Source organism: Pseudopipra pipra, chromosome Z (genome assembly GCF_036250125.1).
Source record: "Pseudopipra pipra isolate bDixPip1 chromosome Z, bDixPip1.hap1, whole genome shotgun sequence".
Lineage (NCBI taxonomy): Eukaryota > Metazoa > Chordata > Aves > Passeriformes > Pipridae > Pseudopipra > Pseudopipra pipra.
The window spans coordinates 69,427,763-69,455,660 of record NC_087581.1 but is presented as its reverse complement, the minus strand read 5'-3'; the positions used below and the strand labels follow the sequence as shown (position 1 = coordinate 69,455,660).

General features: G+C 46.3%; 1 protein-coding gene and 1 long non-coding RNA gene across 4 annotated transcripts in view; one reads left to right on the top strand and one right to left on the bottom strand.

Annotated features, from left to right (window-relative positions):
• The first annotated feature begins 782 nt into the window (after positions 1–782).
• The window catches only part of PSD3 (pleckstrin and Sec7 domain containing 3), a 113,521-nt gene continuing 86,405 nt past the window's right edge, over positions 783–27,898 (top strand). Inside the window, exons 1-3 of one of the 2 annotated variants that reach the window (XM_064642316.1) lie at positions 783–981; positions 13,417–13,525; positions 26,387–27,455. In XM_064642316.1, coding sequence (XP_064498386.1) covers positions 961–981; positions 13,417–13,525; positions 26,387–27,455 — 1,199 coding nt within the window. In that variant the 5' untranslated portion in view covers positions 783–960. Of the gene's footprint in view, positions 982–13,416; positions 13,526–22,359; positions 22,647–26,386; positions 27,456–27,898 lie in introns of those variants that run through there. The other variant, XM_064642317.1, reaches the window with a different exon arrangement.
• Positions 1,755–23,336, bottom strand: LOC135407353 (uncharacterized). 2 transcript variants are annotated; one of them, XR_010426834.1, is made up of 3 exons: positions 23,092–23,279; positions 13,744–13,952; positions 1,755–5,625 (listed from the first exon to the last, which is right to left on the bottom strand). It is a non-coding gene; the product is annotated as an uncharacterized LOC135407353 (long non-coding RNA). The 2 variants fall into 2 exon arrangements; XR_010426833.1 differs by lacking the exon at positions 1,755–5,625 and having other exon boundaries at positions 6,746–13,952; positions 23,092–23,336.

The following is a 27,898-nucleotide window of genomic DNA, read 5'->3' as shown; positions in this document are numbered from 1 at the left end:
AAGTTTTCAGCTGCTACTGAACAAAACACAAATAGGCTGAACCCACAGAAATTGACACCCTTCTTTATCCAGTCTGCCAGTTACTTGGGCAGCTCATTCCTCTAACGGGGGCCATGAGATTTGGGGATGTTTTCTAAAGCACAGCTTCTGACAGGGAAACCCCACTTTTATTTAAAAGAACAACTCGCAGAGCTCCTGGGTAGAGAAATTCTAACGATGTGGCTGTTAGCTCAGAAACCTGACGGCGCAAGAGAGCTTCCAGCAAGCTGTGAAAAAAAGTGAAAAATCAGTTTCCAGTGTTCAGGTGGGGTTACTCCGAAGACATCTGCGCTGTTCTGGTTTTTGAAGTCGGACTGCGAGGGAAAGCCCCAGGGCTGGAAAAGGCTCCTGCTTTTCCAGGAGCCTTTTTTAAACTTTTGTTTTGTTTTGTTTTGTTTTGTGCTCCCCCCCCCCAGCAAGTGCGAGCCGCACTGAGGGGATTTAGGAGCAGAGTACGGCATGTCCCGGCCCCCGCGGGCTTTGGACGTGTTCCTCCCCAGCGCCGTTGCTGCGGGCACGCGGTCCGGGGTTGTGCTTTTCGCTGTATTCGCTTCGCTAATCCCAAAATAATTCCTTTTTTTTTTTTTTTTTTTTTTTTAAATCTTCCCGAGGAGCACGTGGTGCGCTTCCCCTCCCCACCCCTCCCCTCCATCGCGCCCACCCCCGCCCCCGTCTCTCCGCTCTCCCCTTCCCTCCCCGCCCGGCGCCCGCCCCGCCCCGCCGGGCCCGGCCCCGCCGCTCCGCGCCCCCCGCGCTGGGCCCGCCGCGCTGCCCGGGGCCGCCGCGGGCGCTGGGGCCGGCAGGGCAACACGGCCCGGCCCGGCCCGGCACGGCACAGCCCGCACCGCCCCGGCTCGGCTCGGCACGGCTCGGCGCGGCCCGGCGGGAGGACGGTGCGATCGCCGCGGCCGGCGATGGGAGATGGAGGGAGCCGGCGGTGCGGTAAGGGGCGGCGTGAGGCTGCGGGGGTTGCGCTCAGCCGGGGGCACTTCTTTCCATCTACTTTTACCTTTTTTCTTCTTCTTTTCTATTTTCTTTTTCTTTTTTTTTTCTTTTTCTTTTCTTTTTCCTTTTTCTTTTCTTTTTTTTTTTCTTTTTCTTTCCTTTTTTCTTTCCCTTTCCTCCCTTCTTTCCCTTTCCTCCCTTCTTTCCCTTTCCTCCCTTCTTTCCCTTTCCTCCCTTCTTTCCCTTTCCTTTTTTCTTTCCTTCCTTCTTTCCCTTTCCTTCCTTCTTTCCCTTTTCTTTTTTTCTTTCCCTTTTTCTTTTTTTTTTCTTTTTCTGGTCTTTACTCTCTTTTATTTCCTCCCCATATTTCCATTTCCTTTTTGTTATCCTTTTTCTTTCCCTCCTTTCCTTCTTCTCTTTTTTCTCTTTCCTTTTATTGTTTTACTTTTTCCCTTTTCTTTTTCCTCCTTAGTTTTGTTTTTTTCTCCCGTATGCTTTTCGCAGTTCCCTAAGAGAGAAAGCTCAGGCTCCGCTTCTGAGGTCATTATTGAGAGGTCCCGAGAGACACCAGCTGCACTAAGGAGGCTGTACTGGGACTCGCACCCCAGGGCTGGGACCCCCAGCCTGCATCCTGTGCGGTTGGTTTTGCTTGTGTCTCCAAGTAACTTGTCTGTGTAACACATTAGCACTGCTGCTGCACTGACAAGCTCTCTTAATATCACCAAATTCTTGAATTGGATGAGATGTTGTGAAAAACACCAGTCTTTGGCTGAGTAGCAGCACTGCGCTTTAAGGGCAAGAGTGGAGTTGAGATGAGTTTACCAAAGGTGTAAAATTTTAGAACATTAAGCATACACAGGGATGCTGCGGTGCAGCTGAGGTGTTACCTACGCTTCTCAAAGGGAACATAAACATTGAGTTGTAATGAGCTTGAACTTCACACAAACCCACTGAAGTTGCTAACTCCCATACAGATGAGTGCCATAAACAGCAATTACCTGGCTCCCACAGAGTCCAGTTGTCAGGCAGAGCCCCATCTATATGTTATTGAAGTGATTTGCGTCTGTAATAGGCAACTGCAAGTACTACTGCTTTTGCAGCTTCAGTCACACTTTAATTCTGTCTGTGCGTAGGGCCATTAAAACAGGGAGAAAGTCAAATGCTGTATTTCTAATGAAACTGGTTGTTGCACAGCCAGCATTTGAAGCAATTGTAATAGACTGCTAAGAGTCATCCAAGCCTTTCTGGTTTAGCTAGTGGAAAGAAACCTCTTTCTACTCCAAATGCTTTTTCATCAGTCATATCCTTAGTTGATGTGTTTCAGCAGATGTTACCAGTTTAATGCACTCCGTGACTCTGTCCTAGCGCTGTTGATTTACACACTGAGAGTTGGTTTGGGGGCATTCTTTTGATGGGAGAGAGGTGAGGTTAACCATGTAGGAGACCCTGTGCGAATGCTTCCATTCAGTTACAGCCTTGGTCGTTGCAGAGTGTAAGAACATCCTTTGTGGTAGTGGTGATGTTAAGAACAGTTCCAAGACACTTACGTGCTGCTGTCTTCAAAACATGAAAAAACAAAAAAAATTTAGGACTTCTTGATCCATACAGAAAATTCTTGCATAACTGACTTGTGTGAAAGTGGTCCTCTACTGCTGTTGGTGCTTGAGCAGATTATTTGATTTACTATTTCCATTTCTATGCCATCAAATTGAGAAGGGAAAGAGCAGTGAGGATCCTAATGAACGTGCTAGTGGGTTTTATTTTTTCAGCAAGACTTTCTTTGCTGATGTCAAGTTGCATAGCTGAAAGACATGGATGTTGTTCAGAGTATTTCTCCTCCCTGCCTCCCCCCCAGAATAGCCCTTTCTGTTCTTGCCCATCACACCTGGAAAGTTTGGCAATTGGTTTTGCACCTTCGATGTAAGGGATGGTTTGGGGTTTGATTCCTGTGGGCTGAAGAGGCAGGCTCTCTGTGGGAATACCACGGACTAGTGCCATGGAGCATCTCTGCAGACAGTTGTCTCCAGGGGTGTGTTCTGAGCCAAGTGCTGGGAGTTCCAGCGCTGGGGCAGCACAAATCATTCACCACGGAAGGCCACTGGTGCAAAGGAAGGGATGCTTTGGCCACGGCTGATAAACTGTCCTTGCACATGCAGGACAGTTGATTGCTTGAAACAATCCCTGCTCCATGGAGAGACAGGCTGGCAAACCTGGGGGCTGGGGTGATTTTTCTGAGGTGTTGCATGTGTTTCTTTTTGGAGAGTCTCTGTCTGCTTGCAAGGGCATTCAGAGAGAGCAAGACGCTGGGGTAGTGCTGGTTGCTGATTTAAAATTAATTTAGAGGTAGCACAATGTAGTGGCTTAGTGAAAGGAGCCCGAGGAAGGGAGGGAGGGGTAGTGTCTGCAGAGTAAGATTAGGTGGGTTGCAGGGTACCAGAGAGCCATCTGCCAAGCTGCTGAGGCTGGACAAACCCATGAACTGCTACCAAAGCTCAAAGGTTTGGGCAGTCAGCCACCAGCCAGAGTATCCTGCTCTGGGTCAGCTCAGTGTTTCAGATTCTGAGGATCCCCAGGGTGCAGCAGCTGCTAAAGTTGTTTGGTGTGAGTACTGTGGGCTTAGCCAGAAAAGGTGGGAAAAATGTCCCTGGGCTCAGCAGGGATATGTGCCACCCACTGTTCTTGAAGGGACATTTCTTCACAAGTGATTCCTGATGGAAAGGTGGCTTGTAGTGGAGCAGAGATTTCACAATCTGGCTGTCCCACCCAGACCCACTCTGTAAACTGGGGGTTCCTTGCATCCTGGTGGGTTGTAAAATTGTATATGGGTCCTTTGGAAATTTGGCTGAGGGGGGTATGTGTGATAGGGAGCTTCTCTGGATAGTTGCCCTAAAGAGAAGTGGGTCTGCAGATGAACAAATTTAGGTCTTGTGCGATTTGCATCTTCTGAATATCTTTCTAAATGCATTCCTGTCCCCTCATACCTGTGGTAAGAGAGATTGTTTCCAGTCCTTTTTTCCTGTTTGCAGTGACATGAGGTTGGGGGGGATGGAAATTGTATGCTTCTGTCAGATGAAAAAGCTGTTTCAGACCAGCTCAAAGTGTGTGCCTGACACTATCATTCTGGACATAAGTGTCCTTTTCCTCTCAGGAATGGCACTGTTTGAAGTATCCTTCTGCAGTGTGTTTCCACATGCTTTTTCTGAATGCAGCTCCTCCTTGCTCTGAGTTGTTTCTTGCTGTTGTACCAGCTCCTCTCCGAGACCACAAACTCCTGGGATGCTAATGCATCCAAACATTTATTCACTGCATTACAGGGATGAGCAAGGCAGGTTGTGGATGATGCTTGAAAGTAGGGTGGGGTTAGAGGCAGCCCTCTGGGTGTGGGCTAGGTTGAATCAGGAGAGCAGAGGAGCTCGGGTATTATCTAGCCCTTGAAGCTTGAATTGCTCCTGAATTGACTGTACTTCCTGGATGCTGTAAGCTAAACAACCTGTTTGGGCACTGGATCAGGCTGTCCTCAGGGATCATGCTGTCCATCAGAGCATGAGCACTGCACTTCCCCTCCACTGAGTGCCTCAGCCACCAGTGCTGGCTGTGGGAAGTGCACGGCGTTTGCTGTGCCTCCCTTCCTAACTGGACACAGAGATTTTCTGTGCCATGACTACTGGGCTAAGCTGATGGAAACCAGGCTGGAGCTGGCTTTTTAGGATGGCCTGCCAGGGTGGAAGCAATACTGTTCACTGTCACGATTGCTGAGGATGTCACGTTGCAGCTTTTTGCCACCTGGTAAAAGGACTGCCTTGCACAGGGCTACGAGTTGGTCATGATGGGTCCTCTCCATATTCAACATATTCTATGATTCTCTGATTCTATGACTGAAAAGAGGGCATCGTCTTGAGACTGTGGTGCAGTAGTTTGGGAGCAGTAAGAAAACCACCTAAATGGCACAGATTACATAGTACAAGCCTCCCTTTTTGCAGAAGTGATGAATGGGGCTTGCTTTCTCTTCATGGCATGAAATGGCACACTGGAAGAGGTGGCTTACCTCCAAAATATATTCATTATCTTTTTACAACAGTTTTCAAATAGGAAGTGTCATGTGAGTCATAACTGCATCTCCTAGGTTGAACAAATGCCAAGTGTGATGGCAAGATTCACTTAAGCCTGGGATGTGGCTGCATGTCAGCGCTAACAGAAGAACACTTACCAGGAAAGCCCTTTTCTCAAAAGAAAACAAACTCTAGTACCAGTGAGCTCTGGTTGTCATCAGCTGTCTTGTCTGTGGACTTGCTGTGACTTAATGAGTGGGACACTAGTGCCAGCTGGCCTGTGTTGTGCTGCTTGTGGGGAATGCATCATCTTTGATGTCTTCTGCCTTCTTGCCACGGCTGAAACTGCCTGTTGGGTCCTGGCTGTTCACAGGGCCATAGCTGTCTGAGGATGCTGCAGTCCTTAGCATGCGCTTCCTTAGCAAGCAAACACTCTTGCAACTTTGTCTTTTCAGGCCCCCAGTGCTTGCACTTCAGGAGAAATTTGTTGATGTCACTTCTAGCTTCTGCCTCAATTGTGCCAGAGGGAAGATGGCTCAGATCAAACTTCAGTCAAACTTCTGATCCGAAAAACTGTTAAATCCAGTTAAGTCTGAGAAAGAACAGTTTAGATGAAAGCTGTAAAATGAATTTAAATACATGATATGAAATAATCATGCAGAAACAATGAGGTATGTCTTAAGTCAGAGGGAGCTACATGTCCCTTTTTGCATGCTCTGTTGCTGTGTTGCAGCTCTACAGTTGGCTTTTGCCACAGAGAAAATGCAGGTTTTTACACCTTTGCAAATGTAAATTCTTCCAGTGGGCTCCTGTGTAGAGTGGTTTGGGAGTTGGGTGTGGGGCATTTTTGTTTGTTTGTTTGGGTTGCTTTTGTTTTTGTTTTGTTTGGGTTTTTGTTTGTTTGGATTTTTGTGACATTGTTGTAGTTTTTTTGTTTATTTTTATTTTGTTTCTGTTTTTTTCCTTTTTTTTTTTTTTTTTACCATTCATTGTAATTGAGTATTTTAATCACTTTGAGACACTACCTTAAACCATGCTTGTAATATTGATTTGAAAAATGAAAATGAGCTTGCCCAATACCTTGTCCTTTACTTCCATCCATAAAAGCAGTGTATATTTAGCTGGACACAGAGACTGTACAGCACATGGGAAAGGATGTGGTCTGCAAGTTTTCAAGGGACAGCAGATGTTGGCATGTGTTTTGGAAAGAATTTAGTTGCTTAAAGACACAGAGGTAGCTTCTGGTAGGCTCATGAGGCATTTAGGCGTATCCAAATTTTAGCTTCCATGGAGTAGAAATCTGTGTGGAGCAGACCTGTAGCCTGTATAAACACTGTTCTGCCATCTGAGATGCCTAAAGATGATGGAAGCACACTACCTGCTGCAGAGAAGCAGTCTGTCAGTTTGCTAAATATACTTGGAACAGATTGATCAAAACCAGTAAATGCAATATGTCTACTACAAGCATCACTTAATTATCTGAATAAGAGATGCTGTCTTTTTCTTAAATCACACCCCCACCCCAATGCTCCTAGGCATAACTCAGGAAAAATACTTGCACTGTGGCTTTGTTAAAAGTTTGGGGTGTTTTTTGTTTTTATGTTTTATATCTAAGAACATGGTCGTTCATGCAGTGAGCTAAAGCCTACCTCTCAATGGGCTTGCTTTGATTCTTGCACATACCTTAGAAATAATGCATAGACATCCAGAGGTCCACACAGCACGCATCAAAAATCACTGACTTGGCAAACACAAAATGCTGAGTGACCTTTAATAGTAAGGTGTAATCATACAGACTTTCAATTAACATGCTGTTCACATTCATGCAGTTACAGCTCAGACAGCATCAGCCTTTGCATAATAAAAAGCATTTAATTCTGTATAACAGCTGACTGCTTCCTAACAGCTTCAACCAAACAACAAACCAAACATTTTCTTTAAGGGGAGAAAAACTCGAAGTGCAAGTGTACAACAAGGCAACCAGTCTGGAAACAAATTTCACCTGCAACTGCTTGACAGTAGTGCTAAGGCATCCTTTTTTTTTTTATTTTATTTTTTTTGGTCACTGTTTCCATGCTTTTTTCTAAGCAGTTTATTCTTGAATTGAGCCTCTCTTTAGACACTGAACTTTTGTGAAGTCTGCCTTTGAGCAGGGAGAGCAGCTCTGATAGTATCTGCACCCTTTCAGTTTTGCTCTCTCCAGCCTGATTGCTTACTGCGAGCCTGCTCCCGGTAAACACATCCCGAGGTCACTTTAGCCCAGGACAATGTATGACGTTGCAGATGCCTAGAAAGTGTTTAGCTTGGAGATTCATGAGAAGGGTGCAATTTCTACGTATTGTTGTGGATTTGTGTCACTTGAGCTTGTTCACCCTCCTTGTTGGGTCCCATAGTGTTTTAGTTTCTGTGGCATTGCTTTGCAAGGAGGTTGGTGGTTTTGACTACAAACTGTATGAGGAACTATCTCCTGTTTGGTGTGATGCTGACTCCTAATACCTCATTTTGTTGTACTCTGGGTGTTGCATTAAAAAACGTGGTGAATTATCGACTGCTCTTTGTCTTTTTCAGGCCCTTTGCAGGCACCTCTGCCACATGTCGCTCAGTTGCCTCCTTCCTGTAGCTGAAAAGTCTTAGATGAGTTTGTTATCCCTCTCTAGAATCCAGACTTCTCTGCTGGACAACGGCTATAGGCAGTGTTCTCATACAAGCCCTTTCTTTCCTCCCCCACCTTCTGGCTCTATACATATCTCCCTGCAACTTCTGATAGTTAGGAATTAGTTTAAAACCCAGGCTGAGATCTCTTCCAAAACTTTGGCTAGCATTAAGTTTTGGCAGGTCCAGCTGAGGTTTAGCCATGCAAAAATCCTGTTCTTTCGAGTCTTAATCTATTTTGCTAATGCTTCAATTCCAGAATTGCAAGCATGTATAGTAGTGGTGGGGAGGTGTGAGGAAAACACAAATGTGGTGCATGAGGTCATATGCAATTAAAAACTACAAACCTCTGCTACCAGTCCTTATTTTTTTTGAAGTCCCACAGAAAAAGCACCCACAGTGTCCCTGTGCTGTCAGTGTGCACTAGGTTTCACCAGCCAGCAAGTTTATTTTAATGCCGGCTTTCTGAATTTCATCCTGTTACTTAGGAAAGTGATTTAAGACAAGCTTAACAGAAATAGTCTTTTCAGGGCAATTACTATGACCTGTCAAAAGCAGTGAGGCTTGCTACTGAATGATACACAGGAATGATAATGGTGCTTAACAAAAGGGTTGGCCACTGTTGGGGGGTTGTCCGTGTGTGACAGGAGAGGCAGAGCTCTCTATGCATGATTCCATAAAAACTTGACCATGGCACTGTAGCTTGACTCATAGAGTACTTTTGTTCGGCTGGGAACTTGCTGGAGAAGGTTTTAAATCTGTAGAACCCTTCTATCCATCATTCCTGCCCCCGCCCCTTTTTTTTTTTTTTTTTTGAAGCTAGCTCCATTACCAGTTACTGTATTTCTGTCAGTCTCTGGGGAGACTTTGGGGTGCAAAAGACAAGATGAAGGTACAAGTTTACACTCCTCTGGAGAGCATAAACTCACTGTACTGAGGTGTATGACAGGCTGCTGAGAGGCACTTGGTTTTTTTGCCACCAGAGATGCTGATGAAGCAATGAGAATGGAGCAAGCACAGCCTGGGATTAGAAATGCTGCGGGTGCGACTGTGAAGTTCTCTGTAGTAGACTGTGCTTTTCAGGCATCCTGCAAGGCTTTTTTTCTGCTTCCTTGAGTAGTGCCAACAGCTCTGTTGCAGCCACTGCAGCATCTCCCCGCTAGCCTCAATGAAACCTCCAGGAAGCACTGTGCTGCCAGTGCAGGGGCTGTTGCCTGCTGGCAGGGAGCTGACATCCAGCAGTGGTGTGGCCAAGGGGGGAGGCACTCAGCTCTGGAAAAAGCAGCTGTGCACATGCAAAATGTGTAAAACTGGGGCTCCCCCGAGACTTCTTCATGGTATGGCTTAGCTGTGGAGACCCACACCCTAACTGGCCAGTCCCTCCACATTTTCCAATAAGCCTAGAAGAATTCCAGCAATGTTTCTTTCTGGGGATGGGGTGGCTGGGTTTTATTAAGCAAGCTTGTAGGGGTCTCCCTGAGGACGCTTTGACCTCTCTGTCCCAGCTAACAGCCCTCTGTGAAAGGTTGTTAGGCCACTTCCTACTGATGTTTTCCTTTAGCATATTCTGCTGTCCAGAATATTGGCTAGCTCTCGCTCCCTGAAGACTCGTGCTTGAGCACCCATCCCATTCTGCTGTTCCTCAAGCATGGGTCGCCTGCAAGAATTCAGTCTATTTGGACAGCATCTGTCCTCTGAGGGAGTCTGAGAAACTCCAAACTGACATTTGCAATTTAATTATCTGCTCCTTTGAAAAACTCCTCCTTATTAGGCTTTTTTGAAGAAAACATATGACCTTAAGTGTGAATACTTCAGGAGGCACGGGTTCAAACTGGCTCCTTGTGCTCAGACTGACCTGTTCCTTGTCACAGCAGCCATGGACAATGTCATCCCCTTCCACTGAGATGGAGCCTAGCTCTCCTGTCAAGCTCAGCTGCAAATGGTGGTGAGAGAACAAGACTTTGATACTCTTCATTTAATGCTCTCTGACATGTAGGTATGGAAAAAAAAAAAAAGGCTCCAAGAAGAAAACAGTTTGTACCAAAAAAGGCCCCAACCAGAATCTCAGTGAAATTCAAAAGAGGATGCTTCAGTGCTTTTCTTCCATGGAGAAAGGAGAAGCATTTTCTTCAGGCTTTTATGACTCACTGTGCTTATCTAAAAACCACTGAGATTTTTGGGAGGGCATTTTGAGGGGAGCTCATGACTGAAGCTGAAATGAGAGAGAAACTGTGCTTCAAGAGAGGCAGCAGCTCTTGTCGGGGGCCTGCCTAAAGGCACCTCTCAGGGGTGAACTGTGGGAACAGTTTCTCCTTGCAGATGTTGCCCCGCAGCCCCAGTTCACACCTCCAGACAGCAGAGCGGAGCAGAGGCAGCTGGGCTGACATATCGTCCTTGGCAGCTCCTGCTGGACATGGATTCAGCAACTTCACTTCTTGTACTAGCCTGAAACCACCATGAGTGCCATATCCTGAACAATCTCTGCTCCCTCAGCAAGGAACAGAAAGCCAGCAAGGTGGGACACCTGTAATGACCATGCCAGTGCCTTCTGCAGGGTCAGCAGAAACTGGTCTGGTGTGTTGGCAGGAGGTCTGAGGGGTGAGGGCTGCCAAGGACAAACTAATGCAGCCTCATAAATGTTATCTAAAAGTCACTGAGAGGCAAATGCAGCTGCCCCAACTCCCGACCAGGAACTGTGACGGAGGGAAGTAGGCTTATGAAACATGTTCAAACAGGCAGAAAGCACTGCAAGAGTGATGCATAAATGGGCAGGAGCTTGATGCCTCTCTGCCCAGACCATAATCAGACTGAAAAATAGTGGGTATGTGGCTCATGAGATATGTTGTATGTACAGCTGGGCTGATTTAAGGGGATTGATGCTCTGAGTGTCACCCTCTCCAGGAGTGACAAAGACCAGATGCGTCAAAGGTGGTGGTTAAAGCCCTCTGAGGGAAGCAATTATGAAATGAGATGACCTGGATGCAGATTTCTTTGCCCTTGAGCTGAGAGAGAAGGCTTAAGCAGGAGTTTTATATCCCTTTCAATCTTGCTTGTATTTAATCTTTGCTAATGCAGTTTGGAAAGCACCATGAATGTTTGTCCAGGCCTTTTCTGGGATCCTGGTTTCAGGGCATGCTGACCTCTGCAAGGCTTGGGTGAGTGGTGGATTGAAAGAAGGAAAGGAGAGCACACTCTTGATTTGAACACTGGTAAATCAGCAGTCTTAAAATCGAGCTCTGAACTCAGTGTCTTTGTTCTCTCCCTCTCTTGTGTTCTTTTTTTAATATTTCTTTTTTGGATGAAATATGATAAACTTTTTCCTTAAGCCTGGATCTGGAGTTTCTTTACACAGTTCCTTTTAGTGCTCTGACAGCCTAAATAGATGTTAAGTTCAGCTGTTCCCATACACAAGCCAGTGTCTGTAATTCTCATCAGTGGTGCTGAGCACTTCTGAAAATCAAGTTATCCCTTTCAGATGCCAAGATAAGGGTCTTGCAGCCTCTCTTTATGCACCTAGTTCTGATAAATGCTACCCAGTACATGGAAACCCCATTAATCTAACAACTTATTTCTGCCTGTTGTTGGGCAATGCAGAGGGTGCTGTGAACCAGACTCTTCTCCATTGCTTTACAATGAGGTGCAGGCAAATACAGACCCTTGGAACATGTGTTTGCTGGCAGGGATGTTCACTGCAGCAGATGTCTGTGAAGTCTCAAAAAGCAAGGCTGAGGTATGGAAATACTGTGTCCCAGAGGTGCATAGATCAGAAATTCCTGACTGCTCAGGAACTGGACTCTTCTGTTCATTTTATTTTCCATTTCATTCATCCGTGACTGGGATTTGGCACCAGCCAGTTTTTAGCCGTCCCATCCCTTCACATCCATATCTGGGTAGGTTGAATTTTTGTCTGGCTCTGTAAGCTACTCCTGTCCAAGCTGTTGCAGACAAGAGCCTTCTCCTGTGTGAGCTCTGGGTCCAGCTATTCCTCTTCTAGCCCTTCACGCCTCCCTTCCTGTGAATGAATGCAGCCCTGTAAAAGCAGGAGAGACATGGAGGCTTTTTCCAAGCTCATTTTGTCTTGCTCATGGAAGTCATCTTTGTGCTAGAAAACCCTTCATCTGTTTCACCACATTTTTTCCAAAGGATTTGGTAGCCTAGTGTTAGCACGTCCATCAAAGTACTCAGAGCTCTAGTGATGAGTAGTTGGACCAGTGAACGGTCCAAATAAATCTGTCCAAGACCCCTGTGTAAGATCTGCTGCCTATTTCAGACAGAGTGGTGTTGGACTACATCCTGCAGAACTAGTGCAGTGCAGAAAGGCAGGAGTAGAAATGGAGTAAAAGGCCAGGAAAACCTGGAGCAAAACCGTTCAAGGGCATGGGGCAAGATAGCTATTTGCCAATATGCTCGTGGAAGAAAATGTAATTGTTGGAGAGGTGGAAGAATGTATGGATTTCATCCATTGCTGATTAAAGGGCCTTGACCTGTGAATTACGTGTCCCCTGTACTTTGAATTTATGTTTGTAGATGACGCTTCTCCTAAGGTATTTGATAGAAATGCATAAAAGTTATTGTTGTCCTGGGGGGGCAGAATGTTCCATCTGACTTCTTTTTTTAAGAATATTTTTGTAAGCTCAGGTCTTCAGTATGAACGATGCAACGACTTGCTATGCTGCAACAGTTGAGCGCCTCAAACATAGAGCGTGAATATAAAGTTTACTGAAGAATTTGCGGAGTTAATGATTTATTTCATCTGTCACTTCAGACGGAAGAATTACGGGCTCCGTCTTGCCCAGCTGGGGAGACACTTAATGCCGACTGCAGATAGTTTTTGCACTACAGCTTATTGCTGGTGTGTGCTTTATCTTGGGGATTTGATTTGTCCCCACCTGTTCAGAAAGGTATTTTGATCTTAGTCCTGCAGCCTTTATCTCCTCTGAGAAACTGGACCTTTACTCTCTCAAACTGCTTCTTAACAAGGAGGGAGCAGGGTGAAGGTGCTGGTGGCACCAGACCTGGGTGGGCAGGGGTTGCTCAATTCATCTGTCCATCCATCCCCGCCCAGGACTAGCTGGCTTCACCACTCTGTGCCTCCTCCCTGCCTCCTGGCCAGATAAGCAGGTTTGACTTGTGTGGTTATAAAACCAGGTTGGGCTATTGTCCTGAGCTAGACCGCGGCAGTCAGGCGTGGGCTGTCCAACAGGGACCCTTAGACGGTACTCCCCACACGTTTGCATACCTTATCCCTTTTTCCCATTTTTGATCATCCTTGCTGTAGCCCTTTTTCCTTCCTCCCTTTCTCTGCCCCAGCCTCTCTTCAAAGAAACAGCCTGCCCCATTTATGGTTTTCTCATGGGTCCCAGTTTTGTGACATACATATTCAAATTTGCTATTTCTGATACTACTCCCTTGACATTTTTAACCCTAACTGGTATTACTGACACAGTTGGCTAGTGCTGCTGCCCTTGCAGTGGGTAAGCCTGCTAAAGATATAAGTGGTTGGGTGCTCTGACATCACTGCTTAATGCTGAAATGCTTGGGTTCAAAGACAGGCAAGCTCTTCAAAAGCATTCTGAGTTGGCGCATGTCTGCTCTGGATGATCTTGGTGGTGACAGAGTTAAATGAATACTTTGAAAATCCTTCCTGAGAGCGCACCTGGAAGGATTTCACGTTCCTGCTGCTGTTTTTTCACCAAAAGGTAGATAAGCTTTATTTATTTTGACTCTACAGGCAGAAGCACTTGTGTGGGATAATGATGTATCAGCTCACGCCCAGAATGTTGCCAAGGCCAAATATGAATTTTTATTTGGCTTGGAAGAACAGAAGCCTTCAGAAAGGGGTAAGTGCTATTTATAACTATTGTATGGAAAAAAAACCCCCAAAACTCTCAATCTATTCAGGAAAGTTTTGCAGAAGCTTCTCTCTTAGTGACCCCACAAGGGCTTGCTCACTATGCTAACGCTGCTCTTTGCCAGACCACAGTGCAAGTACCAGACCAAAGGACCCTGATGGTTTGGCCTCAGAAAATGACAGTGGTTCCCTGTGTTATACACCCACCTTTCTGTTTGGCTCACCTGGGCCACCTTGATGTGACAGCAGGGACTCGTGTGCTGGAGACACACTGGTGGAGGGAATCCCTTCACTTCTGTGCAGCGGAGTCGGTTCAGCCACGAGTTCTGCAATTGCACGTGCTGAAACACGGCCATCTCTGCCTGGAGGTCCTTCCAGGAATGCCCTTCGTGGTCTGCACGCTGCTCTTCCTACAGCTAGAGGTAGGTAAGATTTCAATTTAGATACTTGAGGTGGTACCTGAACTGCTCTGTCCTCTGTAGTTAGTAGTTCAAGAAATCCAGGTGCAATATCTAATATGCCTAAGGATTGGTCTTGTTCTTGTCCTTTTCATGTAAGTGCAGGGCATTTTCTACCTTTTCAGAGCCCAAGCTTAGAAGAAAGTAAATGTAGTTATTGTAACTATTTCTCTTGCCTCATCATAATTATCAACAATCCCTGCCCTCTTTGCAAAAGCATTTCCTCAGGCTGTTCTCTTTGTACCTTGATCCTTTCTAATTGCAAACTTTCTGGAATGTCACTTTTAATTAAAGAAGACTCCCTTCTTGCCAGAAAAGGGCAGCACTTTGTTCAGAAACAAACTGTGTAGGCTCCTCCACTTCAGTAAGAAAGGGAAAAGGAAAGAAAAAAAAGGCAAAAAAAAAAAAGGTAAAAAAAAAGGTAAAAAAAAGGCAGAACTGAAGTCTAGACAGTGAGTAAACAGTTTTTTCTGGGATTTTATAAAGTTTGGTCTCCCACTTGGGAAATCCTAATCACAAAGTGAAAAAAACCAAAACTGTAAAGGGGAAAAAACCCCAACAAACCCCAAACCACCAAAATTTTAAATTTTAAAAGCTTTTCCAAATTGCCACAAAATGTGTATCAGATCATTACACGAATCAGGATGACTTCATTTCTTGCTTGGAGAGACGCAGTGTGAGAGCACTGTCAGCAGGCATTGAATCAGTATTAAATAAAGTATGCTGTGTCTAATAAGTCCACGTGAATCTGTGGTTATTACCAGCCAAAACAATTATCACATGTGATGGGTATTCCGGGCTGAGTACTGAGCCCTAAAATGAAGGGTGGCAAAGAGTAAGCCAGATAAATAGATGTTTCTGGTCCTTCTCAGGTTCCTTTATTAATGAGAAACTACCACTAGGAGCTAACAATTATAATGCAAAATGGGAGTGACTTCAAGGGAGGGTTTCCAAATATTTAACAGTGGTTAACACGTAACATTTTTTAATTGTACCCGAAAACTGGGCCACATTGTGCCTACCCAGACTGGCCTCATGCTGTCTCAGGCAGGTTCATCCTCCTCCTCCTCCTCCAAGGTGTTTTACCATAATGGATAAATGAGAGTGGTAGTGCCCCTTCTACTTTTTTCTTCAAGTGAGCAGGCTTTAACTGCTTACTAGCTGGAGATGAATGAGGAAGGGGTAACTGAGGGCACTGCAGTACAAACCCAGGGCTCTGTGCACCAAATGCTGGCGTTTTTTGATTTGATATATGTCAAATACGTCATGACATATGTTTCTGGGGGAAGCAGCTATGCCTGAAAGTCTCTCTGTTCTTCTCTGTGTTAGATGGGAAGGGAAAAAACACAACCAAAAATCCAAACAAACCTGCTACTTTCTGAAGTTGCCTTTAAAAAAAAGAAGACAGGCTTTTTAGGGGTCAAAGTATAAAGTATTTTAAGCAAATGAGTGACAGGGCCAGGGCCAGGAGAAGTGTTGGTGTTTAAACTTGATCAAGAGAACAACTTGTCACTGTGTGCAATAACACTGAACTTTAATTTATGTAACCCAAAGCAGTTCACCCGTGCCATGACTGGCCTCAGAAACAGAACATAACATGTAAGCTGCTGAATGACTTAATTACTACTGCCTTCTGGTTTATCCTTTCCCTTTCTGCCACAGCCATATTACTGAAGCTCTGCTGGATGCTGTTGAGGGAATGCATTTTTTAATTGAGTACTAAAACACTTGAATCAGACAAGCCAAAGAAGGAAGAATACTTCTGTCTACCTGGGTGGGAGATGGCATACTTTGTTAGTAAGCTCCTGTGCTGATTTTTACCTTCCAGGTTGAAGCTTGTGGTCATTTTCATAGGTGAGAGGAGGGAAAATAAAAAGTTAGATGCCTTCTAGCATCTAACCTAGAAGAGGTTTTTCATCAATGATATTCAAGTGCTAATAAAGCTGTTGCATAAAAAAATTTTCTCATAATTTCTTTCCTTTGCTGTCCTCAGTCTGGTTTCGTCTGGGATACTTGTGATTGCTGATGCCCTCGTGCTCTTGCCTTTACTGTGTGATGCCTCCTGTCTGGCTCCTCTCTTGTCTTGTTGCCCATCCTCCTGCCCTGAATGCCTTACCTGGAGCAGGAGGAGGTCCAAGGCCCTGGGACCCTCATCTCATTGTGGGAGGGCTCAGGGCCACACATCTCCCTGCAGACCCCTCTCCTGGGGCTGCTGCTTTCCAGTGGGAGCAGGCAGGATGCACCACGTGCAGCCACGTGCCCCTGCACAGCCTGGCCACCTTCCCTGGCAAAACCCCAGCCTTCTGCCTTCCAGCTAAAGAAAATGTTTTTTAGAAACTGAATTTGGCTGGGTTGGACAAGACGTCTTCTCAGACTCGTGGACATAAAGGGTGCTTGTTGTATATGGAAACATACTCTGCTCTGGAAATGCCACAGAAACAGTGATGTCTATTGAACAGACTTATCTTTAGGCTTAGGCGTGTTACAGTCCTAATTTTTATGACTTTGCAGTTAATATGTTTAAATACCAAAAAGAAAAAAAAAAACCCTGGCAGCATGGCTTAGTCCTAAAAAGTGCTTTCATGGGGAAAACAGTGGGGGATGCTACAAAATAATTCCTTAAGTAAACATGAAGGCCAAATACCCCATAATTCCTGTTATATGAGAAAATAAATCCAAGACTGTTGTTAGGAAGAAAATAGCTTCTTAAGATTAATAAACATTCTTTTCTCTGATGCTTCTGGGAGGAGAAAGCTTTCATCCCTCCTGTGTAACAGAGGGTGTAATCTCGTCCCTCACAAAAAAGCCCTGTACAAATAGTGCCTGTGTTACTATGCAAATCTGGTGTTTCCCAACAGCTGCTGGAAGAAGCTTGGTTTTGAATTCCTGGTGCAACAAATAGTTTTTTGGAAAGCCTGTCACTTGCTGTTTTGTGTTCAGTGAGGTGTCATGAGGCAACTGAGCTCATTTAACAGCTTGCTTCTGCCAAAAGAGATGGTCCCAGACACACACTGCCACGGATTGTTTCATGCTAGTTCTTGTGCTCATCTGTTTGCTTAGCAACCTTAAGCCAGCAAAAACTGAGTAACAAAAAAACCCCAAACAACGCCAGAAGAACAATTCTAATAAAAAGGCTTACTTTCTCCTGGCACTGTGTGCTGAATCATGGAAGGGGTCAAACAATGCCACAGCTGACACATGAAACAAAACCAAACACATACTTTGACCCATGCAGCATACCCCCTCCTGAACCCCAGTCATGGAAATCATTGCTTTTGCTGTAGAACTTCTATAACCTGTTTCAAGAGCAAAGGAAGAACACAATGGCTGCTTTTTTGTACAAGCAAAGCCTTTTCATGGTCTTATGATGCTGACTGAAACAGCCCTAAGAAAATTACCCTAGTATCTGTGTAAAGTGAGCCCTCCTGACGTACTAGGTTGTCCTTCATCTTCTGCCTTGCTTGCTTTCTCTGTGTCACTTCAAGGCGTGCATGTCCAGCTCTGCTGCATCCTCTGTGCATTAGACAGTAGTGGCACCTTCCTGATCCTCACTCTAAAAAACTGCCCTCAGACCACAGGCACTCACGTTACATTGTTCTCATGACAGCCCAAACTGCTGACTGTAGTCTTGCCCAGTGCTCTAACCCCACTGCTTTCCATTTTGAGGCACCACCCTCTGTCATGCTTTCATCTCTTGCTCTTTCCATCTCTGGGCAATCCTGAAAGTCTGGGCTCCCTGGTCTGGTTTATTCCTCTGCAGCTCTGCTTTCTTGAAAAGGTGCAAAACTGCATTTTTCGAGGGTCGGAGGACTGCCTGATTTTCATGTTCATGTTGCCTAATTACGGTGGAGGACAGGTACATCAGATCTCCTGCAGCATTTAACAGGAACACACACAAGGCTGGAATACAGAAAGCTCGGACCTGTGGTGCCCCCTCCCCCTTAATTATAATTTCATCATCCTGCTGACATACGTGACTCTCTCAGCCTTTTTTTTTTTGTTGTTGTTGTTTTTAGTGTCCCACTAGATGGGACATTCTCTGACACACTGAAGACCCACAGGATTTTTTAAATCTCAGTGTGTAATCAATAGTTTTCTCATAGATATCCCTGATGTTTGGCACAGTGCAAAAAGAAGGTTAACTTTTTTAATTTAAGTCTCCAGAGGTACTGTATTAAAACTTCCCAGCTGAGTTTGTGCACTGTAAGAAGTGATTACCTCTCTGGCACCAGTGTGTTCACTGGCTGTGCTGAGTATTCCTCTTTCACTCCAACTTGGAGAAAACCAGGTCATTTCTGGAGAGCAGCAAGCTCTTACAGTGCTGTCAGAAGAGCAGTGTCACATCGGACTGTGCACATGGAAAAATTAATGCTGGTGCAGGAGGACAGGTTGCACTGTGCTCTGCATCTTGTCTGCATGACAGGGAGCTGTCCTGCTGTCTCCCTTTGAACTTCTGAGTCCCTCTTCCTGGGGCTGGGAGAAGCTGAGGCATGCTCTGGGGCCCTCAGGTGTGGTGTGATGGATGTCTGCGTTTCCAGTCCCAGGGAGAGGAGAACTAAAGGGGCACAAGGCATTATGCTAAGTCCCTTGCTCCACAGGAGGAAACTGTATGTCTTGTGACCTGCACTTGAAAGCTGGATAGTTCAAGTTATCATAACCTTCAGCTGTGGGGAGGAGATTACCACATCCTCGACTTGGTAAACAACAGAGTTGTTTGAAGGCCAAGGGTTTAGTACAAATAATCATTAAAATACGGGCTGTTTGTTTATTGTTTTTTAAATGTGCAAAATTAAACACTCAGAAGTTAGGAAATGCCAGAGTTAAGCCAGTAATTGCCTCCCAGTCTGTGGCCTGTTCACTGAAGCTGAGAGCCGTGATGATGTGAGCGCAGAAATATTTGGGGACCCGGTGATGCTGGCAGCCCATCAATGTCTGGCCACATCAGATGCTCTGAGCACATGTGGCACAGGCTGAACTCGGCTGAAGCTGGCAGGGCTCAGCAGCACTTTCCTGGAGGCAGTCAGGCCGTTCCCTTCCATTGGGCAGACGGAAAATGATGCATCCAGGTCAGTGGGCACAACAGCTGACTTGGCTGTAGGCAGGTACTGTGGGGCACAGCTGCATTTTTGCTTGTCACCATGGCCTCCTCTCCTCTCCTTAGCTTCAGCCCCATCATCTGGTGAGATGGGCAGCAAACCAACACAAACCCTCCATCGTGCTGTAGCCTTGCTTCACTTCTGAAGCTTTCTGAAGGAAATGATGCATGTTAACCTGCTGCTGGAGATGGCTTGATAAGAACATGGAGAAGGCATTTAACTAAAATACGGGGGTAGATGCAGTTCTGGCCTGTTACCACACTGAAGAAGTGTAACATGGCGTACAACAAGTACTTTTCCTGTTCACAGTTCACTCCTCTAACAAGTGCCTTCTGCTCTAGACCCCTGCGTTGTTTATTTAGCTCTGTCCAGCTTCCTGAGGAAGGGAATCTCATTCCCTGTGAGAACTTGCTGAAAAGTTACTATGCAATGTCCAGCTGGATAGCTTGTCCTTTAGCAACAAATACTTGGAGCCTGGGAGACACACATGTCCCTCTGTGTCCTATTTTTGTTTCAGTTGGGTGCGTAAGTTGATATCCAGCTCCTGGAGTGCTTTGAGGACTGCTTAGCAAGCTTACTCTTAGCCTGGTTAATTGGTCCCAAACCCTGAAATGCAGTAAAGGACATCCTTTTCTGCAGATGTGCCTTGTTTCTGGATGGATCTGCAAAAATCCACAGTTTCTGAGATCTGTGTCTAGTAGTAGTGTGGGATTTTTTAAAGCCATTGTTGCTTCCTGAAAGCAATTTTTTGAGTGTTTTGAGAAGGTTCTCTAAAAATACAATATTTTAAATATATAACATTAATTACAAGTGGATTTAGAGAGGCTTTGTAGATGCTGCAAGTGTAAAAGCAGCTGTGAGTTGTCACTGCTCCAGAAGTTTGTTCTTCAGCTGAAGGCTCTTAGGGAGCTTTTAAAGTAATTCTTGCTGTCACTGTGTGTATCTACACTTAGAAAATCACCTGTTAGCTGCTTCCTTTCTAAATCACAGCAGTAGAAAAATAGAAAATTTCAGATTCTTTTTGGATCTGTCTTTTACATTCTGGGTTTATGAGTCTTAAACCAAAGCTTGAGATTCTCACAGCCATGTTACTCCAGGGTGTGGGGCTTTAAAGAAGAAAAGTGCATTGAATATTGTAAGACTCATCCACACCCTTTTACATCAGGATAAGGAGCCCAGATACTGTCTTTGTGTTCCCTCCTGTTCCTGCTCATGCTAACAGATGTTTCACTCTACCATTTTGCTTTCCAGGGTAATGACTCTTGGGACTGAGCTATCTCACTGACCATCTGTGGCCCATGCAGCAATTTGTAGTGGATAATCCTTCTCACTAAATCCTCTCAGCACGTGCTGCATGTTAGTTTTGGACTTTGTCCTGTTTTGAGCTCACCGTAGGCCTGAGAGCTGCTGTGGCAAGGTGCCATCCTTCCTGCAGCAGGGCAAAAGGTATGGGGCTCTTTGGAGGACTCTTAATTCAGTGCAGTTAGGGTTATGCAAGTGGTCCCTGCTTACCACTGGGAATTAGTTACCCCACCATTGTGGGGTAAAAAACAATGCAACCAAGTCACAGCACTGCTTATATAAGCCTTTCCATGAGGAACAGGGTTAGAACTTGTGCAATTGTAAAAAAAACCCACACAAACACTCAAACAGACACACTGTGTCCCCTATATTTTACATGCTGTTTTGGTCAGTGTTTTCTTAATGGGCAGAATCTACATTCTTGACCTAGCAGCTTTTCTTACTCTGTTTCTCAAGCCATGACAACTTGGCCATCACATAACTACCAGACTCCAGCTCTGGGACTGGGCTAGCAGAGATTTGGGACAAATTTACCTAGCATGGGCATGACTGTCCTGTGGCAGACTGAAGGTACACCTTGCACAGCCGCTGGTAGCCCAACCCCCCCCCCCCCGAATTTAGGGAACTGGGCAAGAGCAGTGGTGAACAGTACTTCTTTGATAACCCCCTCCAGTATGTAGCAAGCTGTGGGTGGGGGATTTCCTGAGCGACACACTGCCCCTGGGTGCTTGCAGGGGGATTATTTTCTTCCCTGAACCAGTTAATTTCTGGGTAACTCTGAGCTGCCAGCTGCCACACCACTGCCTGGCTGTTCGAGCATGGTGAGTGCAAGGAGCATGCTGCCTGTGCATGCTGCTGGGCTCTGTGTCAAACCTCCCAGTAACCACAGCAAGGACTCCCTCTGGTTGTCTCTTTTTGAGGTGAAGAATCTCAGCCAATGTGGGCACTTCTGTGTGGGCTCTGCTATACCTCTGGTCCCCTCTATCTTCCCTGCATGTCTGCTAAGGCACAGAGGCATTGAACCAGGGCTTATTTCTAGATAGCTCTCCCCTACCTCTTCCCCCTGCTTCCCTCTCTCTCTCACTCAGCTTCCCCATTTCCACCAATTTGTTTTTACGTAGTGCCGCTCTAACTTTAGAAGGGACGAAGATCTGGCTCCACTTCCCCTTTTTGGGGCAAGCCAGTTGCCCAAAAAACCTAGAGCGGCTGCAAGCTGCAGAAAACCCTGCGCCCAGTCCGGTGTGGACGTTTGCAGTCCAGTTACAAAAGCACCGTGCTTGCATTATGTTAATCCCCTGGCTTTGGCTACGCCAGCCAGGCAGGACCTATCACAGCATGGAGAATGACATCATGTGGAAAAAGGGCTGCTGCGAAAGGCTGCCAGAGGCTGTGCAGCATCCCTCCCCTCTCGCGGGGGACGGTCTCTCCATCTCAGCACGAGCAGGCTATCACTTGGAATAGTTTTAGTGACCCTAAGAAGTTGTAACTTGAGGGAGTGCAGGACAAGGAGATACGTGTAACCCTCCCCTCTGGCGGGCTGCAGTAATGATATAATACCATAAATCCTGCGACTCATCCATTAAGCTCTGTCACCTGGAGATTCGTTTCGTCTTTAACGCACTCACTGCTTTTTGCTTGCCCCAGTTCGCCCTTCACGAATAGTGGCAAGATTTCCACCGATAAAGCCCGGCTGTCGTGACGCCGCACGCACGCTCACCCGTGTGCTGCCTGTGCTCGGCGCAGGGGGCTGCGGAGACATAAAACGCAAGATGACTAGGCTGCTTAGTGAGTGCTTCCAGCTCACTGATGCTGAAATGCCATAAAGCATCCTGCGCTCCGAAACCGGCACATGACTCTCAGCATCGCCATTCCACCCGATTCCTCCCTTACGGACGCGGTTACAATAAACGGCAGCAGCTAAGCACAGACGTCTCCCTGGCATGCCGTCAGGCAGCCTTGCTGGAGGAAATGTTTTTTTTCCCCCCTGCAAGCTGCCAAGGTGGACTCCTTAGCTCCTGCGATAGACTGAATGAGACTGCAGTTCCCCCATCAGTTTCATAATACTCAGAAAGCATCCATTTACATCACTGTGTGCAGTGCAGGGCACCAGCTGCCAGGAAATTTGAAACTATTTTGATTCCAGTTGACTAGAACAGCAGCAATTGAATTAGCTGGTATCGCTATAGATAAACTGATGATCTGTGCATTTTATTTCTTTGACCAATGGGTAACTGCTGGAGCTACAGTAACTTCTGTGAGTAAGGAGACTGTTCAAGCAAATATATCTAATTTCTCGAGCTAGCTAATATATATATATATATTGTATAGAGAGAGACACTCACACCATTCTTTTGTAAAATGTACCTGTAACCAAAATGTCTGTCTATGCTTTTAACTTGTGTTTTGCTTCCTAGAATTTCCTTTTATTATGCTGTAGACAAGCTTGCTTGACATGGAATGGTTGTTTACCTATGAAATATCATATCTATGCCTGATTTAAGTCATTAATGCTTTCAACGTCTAGTCTTCAGAAAGGCTGCCAAGTGCTGTTACGTTATATTTGCCCCGTCTCAGTTTGCTAGTCACTCACCCCCTCTCTATTTTACCTTTTTCTCTATCCATTTCTTTCTTTTTTTCCTTCTTTTTTTTTCCTTTGTTGAAAGAAGCCACCTTCAATGCAAAGTAGAAATTGGTGTTACCTGAAAGTGTGTGTCCTTTCTTTGTTTGTTTGGTGATGGGTGTTTTTTTTCCCTGCGCATCTTCAGTGCAGTCCTTAAATTTTGTTGTTGTCTTTCTAGCCTTGTTTGTAATGCAGTCATATTGGGGGATGGGTTGGACAGGATATGCCAGTAGCTGCAGCAAGACATGATGCTGTGGTGGTGGATGGGAATAAGGGAGGAGTTTCCCTTAAAGAGCTCAAGCTCCTCTGAGCTCTGGTACCTGAAATAGCTCTCTGAGCAAAGGGAAAGGCTTTGCTGTTTTAGGAGCAGGGGGTGATTGGTTGTGATTTACCTCAAAGAGTGAAGGCCTTGGTAGTCACTTGCATGGTGGTACCTAACATAATGGGGATAGAATGCTACTTTGGTGCCATATATGAATTTTTTTTTAATCAGACAGAAAATTAGGCAATATTCCTGCAGTATGCCGTGAAGGTAAGAATCCCACTGACTTGTGCTCGCACAGAGCAGCAGTAGCAGCAGCAGTCCTTCCAGAGCAGGGATGCTGACATCTCACTGTAGAAAACAGCTTAAATTTCTACTGTGAAAGTTCTGCTCTCTTGCCCAAATGGAACACAGTTTGCAGGTGTGGCAGACAGGAGTACCCGAGAACACACTCCCTGCTCCTGCCCATCTCTCCATGCCCACGTGTGCGTGTATGTGCTCTGTATGTGTACCTCTTCTGGAGTCTGCCAGAGGGTAAAGTTTGCTTGGGATGAAGTTCAGGAGGAGAAGTAAATCAGAAACTTGCTCAAGTTTGCTTACAGTCAGCAGTGGCTGTCGGCGGCAGATGGGGACGCGCAGCAGCACACTTAGCATTCACCTCCCAAAATAAGGCTGCTTCTGTTTCCCTCATGTTGGTTCAGAAGCTAAGACAGCAATTAGCAGAGAAGAGCCTGGCCCCTTGGCAGGGTCTGTGTGTGGTGCCTTGTTAGGGCTTGGCCTCTGGAGCACATTGGCTGCCTCCCAGCCCCACAGGAGGCTGGGGACCGATGCTCTGGGCTTCCTTCCAACAAGGCGGGGTGTGTGGGTTGGAGTGAGGCACGGGGCATCCCAGCTCCTGGGGCTCTATGCATCACCTTTTTTTTTTTGGGCAATGCAGCCAAAGAGTGGCCTGGCCTAGCACTGTGCCACAGTGCTGTGGGCATGAGGGGAGCCCAGCTGGGGTACCTCCTGCTTGTAGGGTTGCACGCTGAGAGTCGCTGTAGGTGGATGTGTCCATGAAGAAGGGTTTACGTTAGCATCTGTAGTGACAGGCTCCCTGTCAGCAGTTCTCTCCTAAAAAATCCCATCTCTAGACATCAGACACATCTCTAGTGCTGAGAGAGCATCAAGCACTAAGGTTGCTGAGTTAGAGCAGTCCAGGGTTGTGAGAGGGGGAAGCAGGGCCTTTTGCTGGCTTGGGGTTGGCCTGATGCAGGTGTAGGAATGTTGCAACCACGAAGCATTAATCTCATATGTGAGTCCTGGTAGAAGTGTCCCCCAGTGGCAACCTAGTGTCTGTGCCATGAAAAGTGTGGGCTTGGAATGCACCAAGCACTGCGTGGCTGAGTTGTGTGCAAGGGGAGCTGTTTGTCTGGTGCTTTGGGCAGTTGGAAAAAGTTCCCTGGGTTCACCCACATCTGCGTGTTGGAAACCCTGCCATCATCAAGGCAGGGTGATGCAGTCTGGTGATGCAATTGTGGGCATCATTGCTCCTTACAGCTCCCTGGAACCTTGCAGGAGAGAAGAGGTCCCTGCTTTGTCTGGTCGTTTGTCCTCAACAACCACCAAGTGATCTGGGTGAAACCTGACCCACTGAATTTTTATTATATAGTTATTAAATCAAAGACATGGAGATGAGATCTGGAGAACCTACTGGGGAAGAGATTTGGCTTGGCACAGTCCAAGTCTGTCACTTTGATCCTGCACCACGCACAGTGTGTGGTAATTACCCTGTGGCTAGATATACTGGATAGTGAGCTGGCAGGTGTGAGCTTCTGCTTGTCTTTACAAACCACTGGCACATAGGTAGCCACATTAATGCAGTGCTGAGCTTGCATTAAATTATCCTCTCTTTCACCTTGAACTCAGCCTATCATTAACCACAGCTACATGGCTTTTGCCTCAGCCTGTGGCCAGCCTGCCTGGAGTGGAGATGGTGATCAGTTTGCAGTACAGTACCTAGAGATGCAACTTGAGTGGAAGCAAAGCATCCAAATGCATGTTGGTGTCTGGTTTCAGAGCTGTCACCCTGACGTTTTTCAGAGTAGGTGTTTGGGTCTGGCCACCGTGCTGTTTGATTTAAAGCACTTTTATACTGCAGGCCAGTTTTTTTTCCCAGATGGATGCAACAAATGCAGCAGTTTCTGGTTGGATTTTTTTTTTTTTTTGTTGGTTTGTTTTGTTTTGCTTTTTTTTCCAAGAGCTCAGTTTCTCCTTGGGCCATGACATAAGGTGGCCAAGTATCCGTCATTGTGCGATCCCTGAGGTCCTTCTGAGGACAGATGGTCCTCTGTTACCCACAACAATGGGAGCCACTGGGTGCTTGGCACTTTGAAAATGGGACCATCCATTTTTGCTCCTGCTTTGTTTACATCAGTTGGAAAAGCAGCATGAGGAAGGGAGGGGTGGTAAGCTTTCTGTGCAGCAGCGTATTTGCTGCAACAGCAAATGGGAACTGCTTGGTGTGCATCCACCACTGCAAAATGACCTTCAGCTACCTGAGTTGTTAAAGGAAGTGCTGGCATAAAGTTGAATTGCTCATTAATTGCGTTGTAATTTAGCTAATTGGTTTTGTCAAGGCTGTGGAACATGCGGAGTGTGGCTGATTATCTTCCCCAGTGTTTCACCTTTAAAAGTGAAAATGATCTAAAACCTTCTTTTTTAAGTAAAACCATCATGTGTGGTGCATTCTTTGGATGGATGTCAGACCTCTGAATATCTGCTTTCTTCAGCCTGTGCGCCTGGCCTGTGGCCTCAGACCGTTCCTGGGCCACAGGGACCCTTTCTGAAGTGTAGCAGACATTTCTAGCATTCCTTCCTCTGTAGTGCACACTCTCAAAGCAGGGCTGCCCAAAAACTCCTATGTAAAAAGACCAGCTCTGGATAACTGCAGTTGTGAGAGTGTTCAGAAGTGAATTAAACTGAACGGTATTTTCCCTGCTGGGCAGAGTGTAGTTACTCTTTTAGGAGAGGCCTCGGAAGGGAGGTCAGGCTTTTTTTTACTTTGTGCATGTGGAAGATAAATCCAGGGTCTCTTTTCTTTTTTTTTTTTTTTCTTTTTTTCTCTTTGCAGGTAGTGGCCGTGGAAGCAGCACTTTGCTTCCTCATACCATCATCAATGAATTTCCAGAGTACGGCACCGTGGAGCCAAGCAGACAGGAGCCGACAGCCTCACCGACACGCCACGCAGAGCCTGTGACACGCCGTCCAGAAAGACGGGACAGTCACCACCACGTCAGGCCCGTTCCTCAGTGTGCAGCTCCTGCAGATAATCCGAGACCTGATGCTGGGGCAGCTCAGCTGCACGCCCCAGAAGAAGGTGTGCAACCTGCGGGTAACCTGCCAGAGATTATGAAAATCTCTCGACGGTTAGAAGCAGCAAAGGTGCAAGAGAGAGCAAATACTTCTCTCGATTCAGAGACGCAAATGGAAAAAAAGAGTGTTACTGGCAGCCAAAATGTGCAGGCAGCCAGAGAACCAGTTCCAGGAGGCCAAGAAAAACTCTCAGACGTGCCTCTTCCTTCTGAACGAACAGCTGAGGAAAGAAAGCATTTGGTCGTAGAGGAAGATCTGGCTCCAATATGGACTGGAGAAAAGCAGTCTGAGTCCTTGCAAGCCATTAGTAATAAGGCTGACGAGGTCCATGCAGTGCAGGAACAAAGCTGTCACAGACCATCTGTGACTAACCGGGAAGCAGCCAGGAGAGTGGATGGGTGGGCATGTTCTGAGGAGTTTTCGGGGTACAGTCAAGGTAAAATGCAAATGGGTCCTGAGAGGAGGCTCGCTAAAGAAGCAGCTGTGAGTAAACATGTAGAATTTCAAGGGGTGGAGATTTTATGGCTGCAGAAAGCTGAGGAGCAGAGAAGAAAGAAGCACTCACTGGTGGACTCTCTGTCTGTGGAGAGAAAGGCATTCCCCAAAACATCCAGCCACCCTGCATCACCAATGGTCTCTCCAGGCCTGCTCTCCTCTCCAGACAGCGCGTGGAGTGAGGTCTGTGAGGACCCAAGGTTGGGACCTGCTGCATCTGGAGCCACTCCTCTAGCTCCACCCAATGAAAGTGAGAAGGATGAAGTTTCCATGAAGGACAGGAAGAACCGTGTGGAGGAGGAGACGTCTGTGCTAGTGAGAGGCCAGGGCAGGTGAGACGTGCTTGGAGGGGTGCAGGGGTCGGGTGGTATTAGCTCTTTAGGAACTAATGAGAAACAACAAATGTTTGTCTGCTGCCTTCAGTGTGGTGTCTGTGGTAGTGATTCCTGTCTGGTGGTGGCTAGTGCATGAAGTTCGGACTGAATCCCCTACACACCACCTTGCTGAAGTTTGAAGTCCGTCTCAGGTTTTGAAACATAAACACGTCTTGCTGTTTGCACAGTGATGTCTGTGTGAGGAGGCATCTGTAGCAGGTGTAGTTGGGATCCAGACATGACATGTAATTAAATAAGGCAGCATGCAGGCCTGCCCATATGCGCCTGGCCAGATTTTCTGATTTCAGGCAGAGTTTGAGCAAGAACAGTGTGAGCACTTCGGAGAGGTTAGATAATAAAGACATTTTATCCAGGGCCTTGTAGAGTATAAGAGAGTAAAT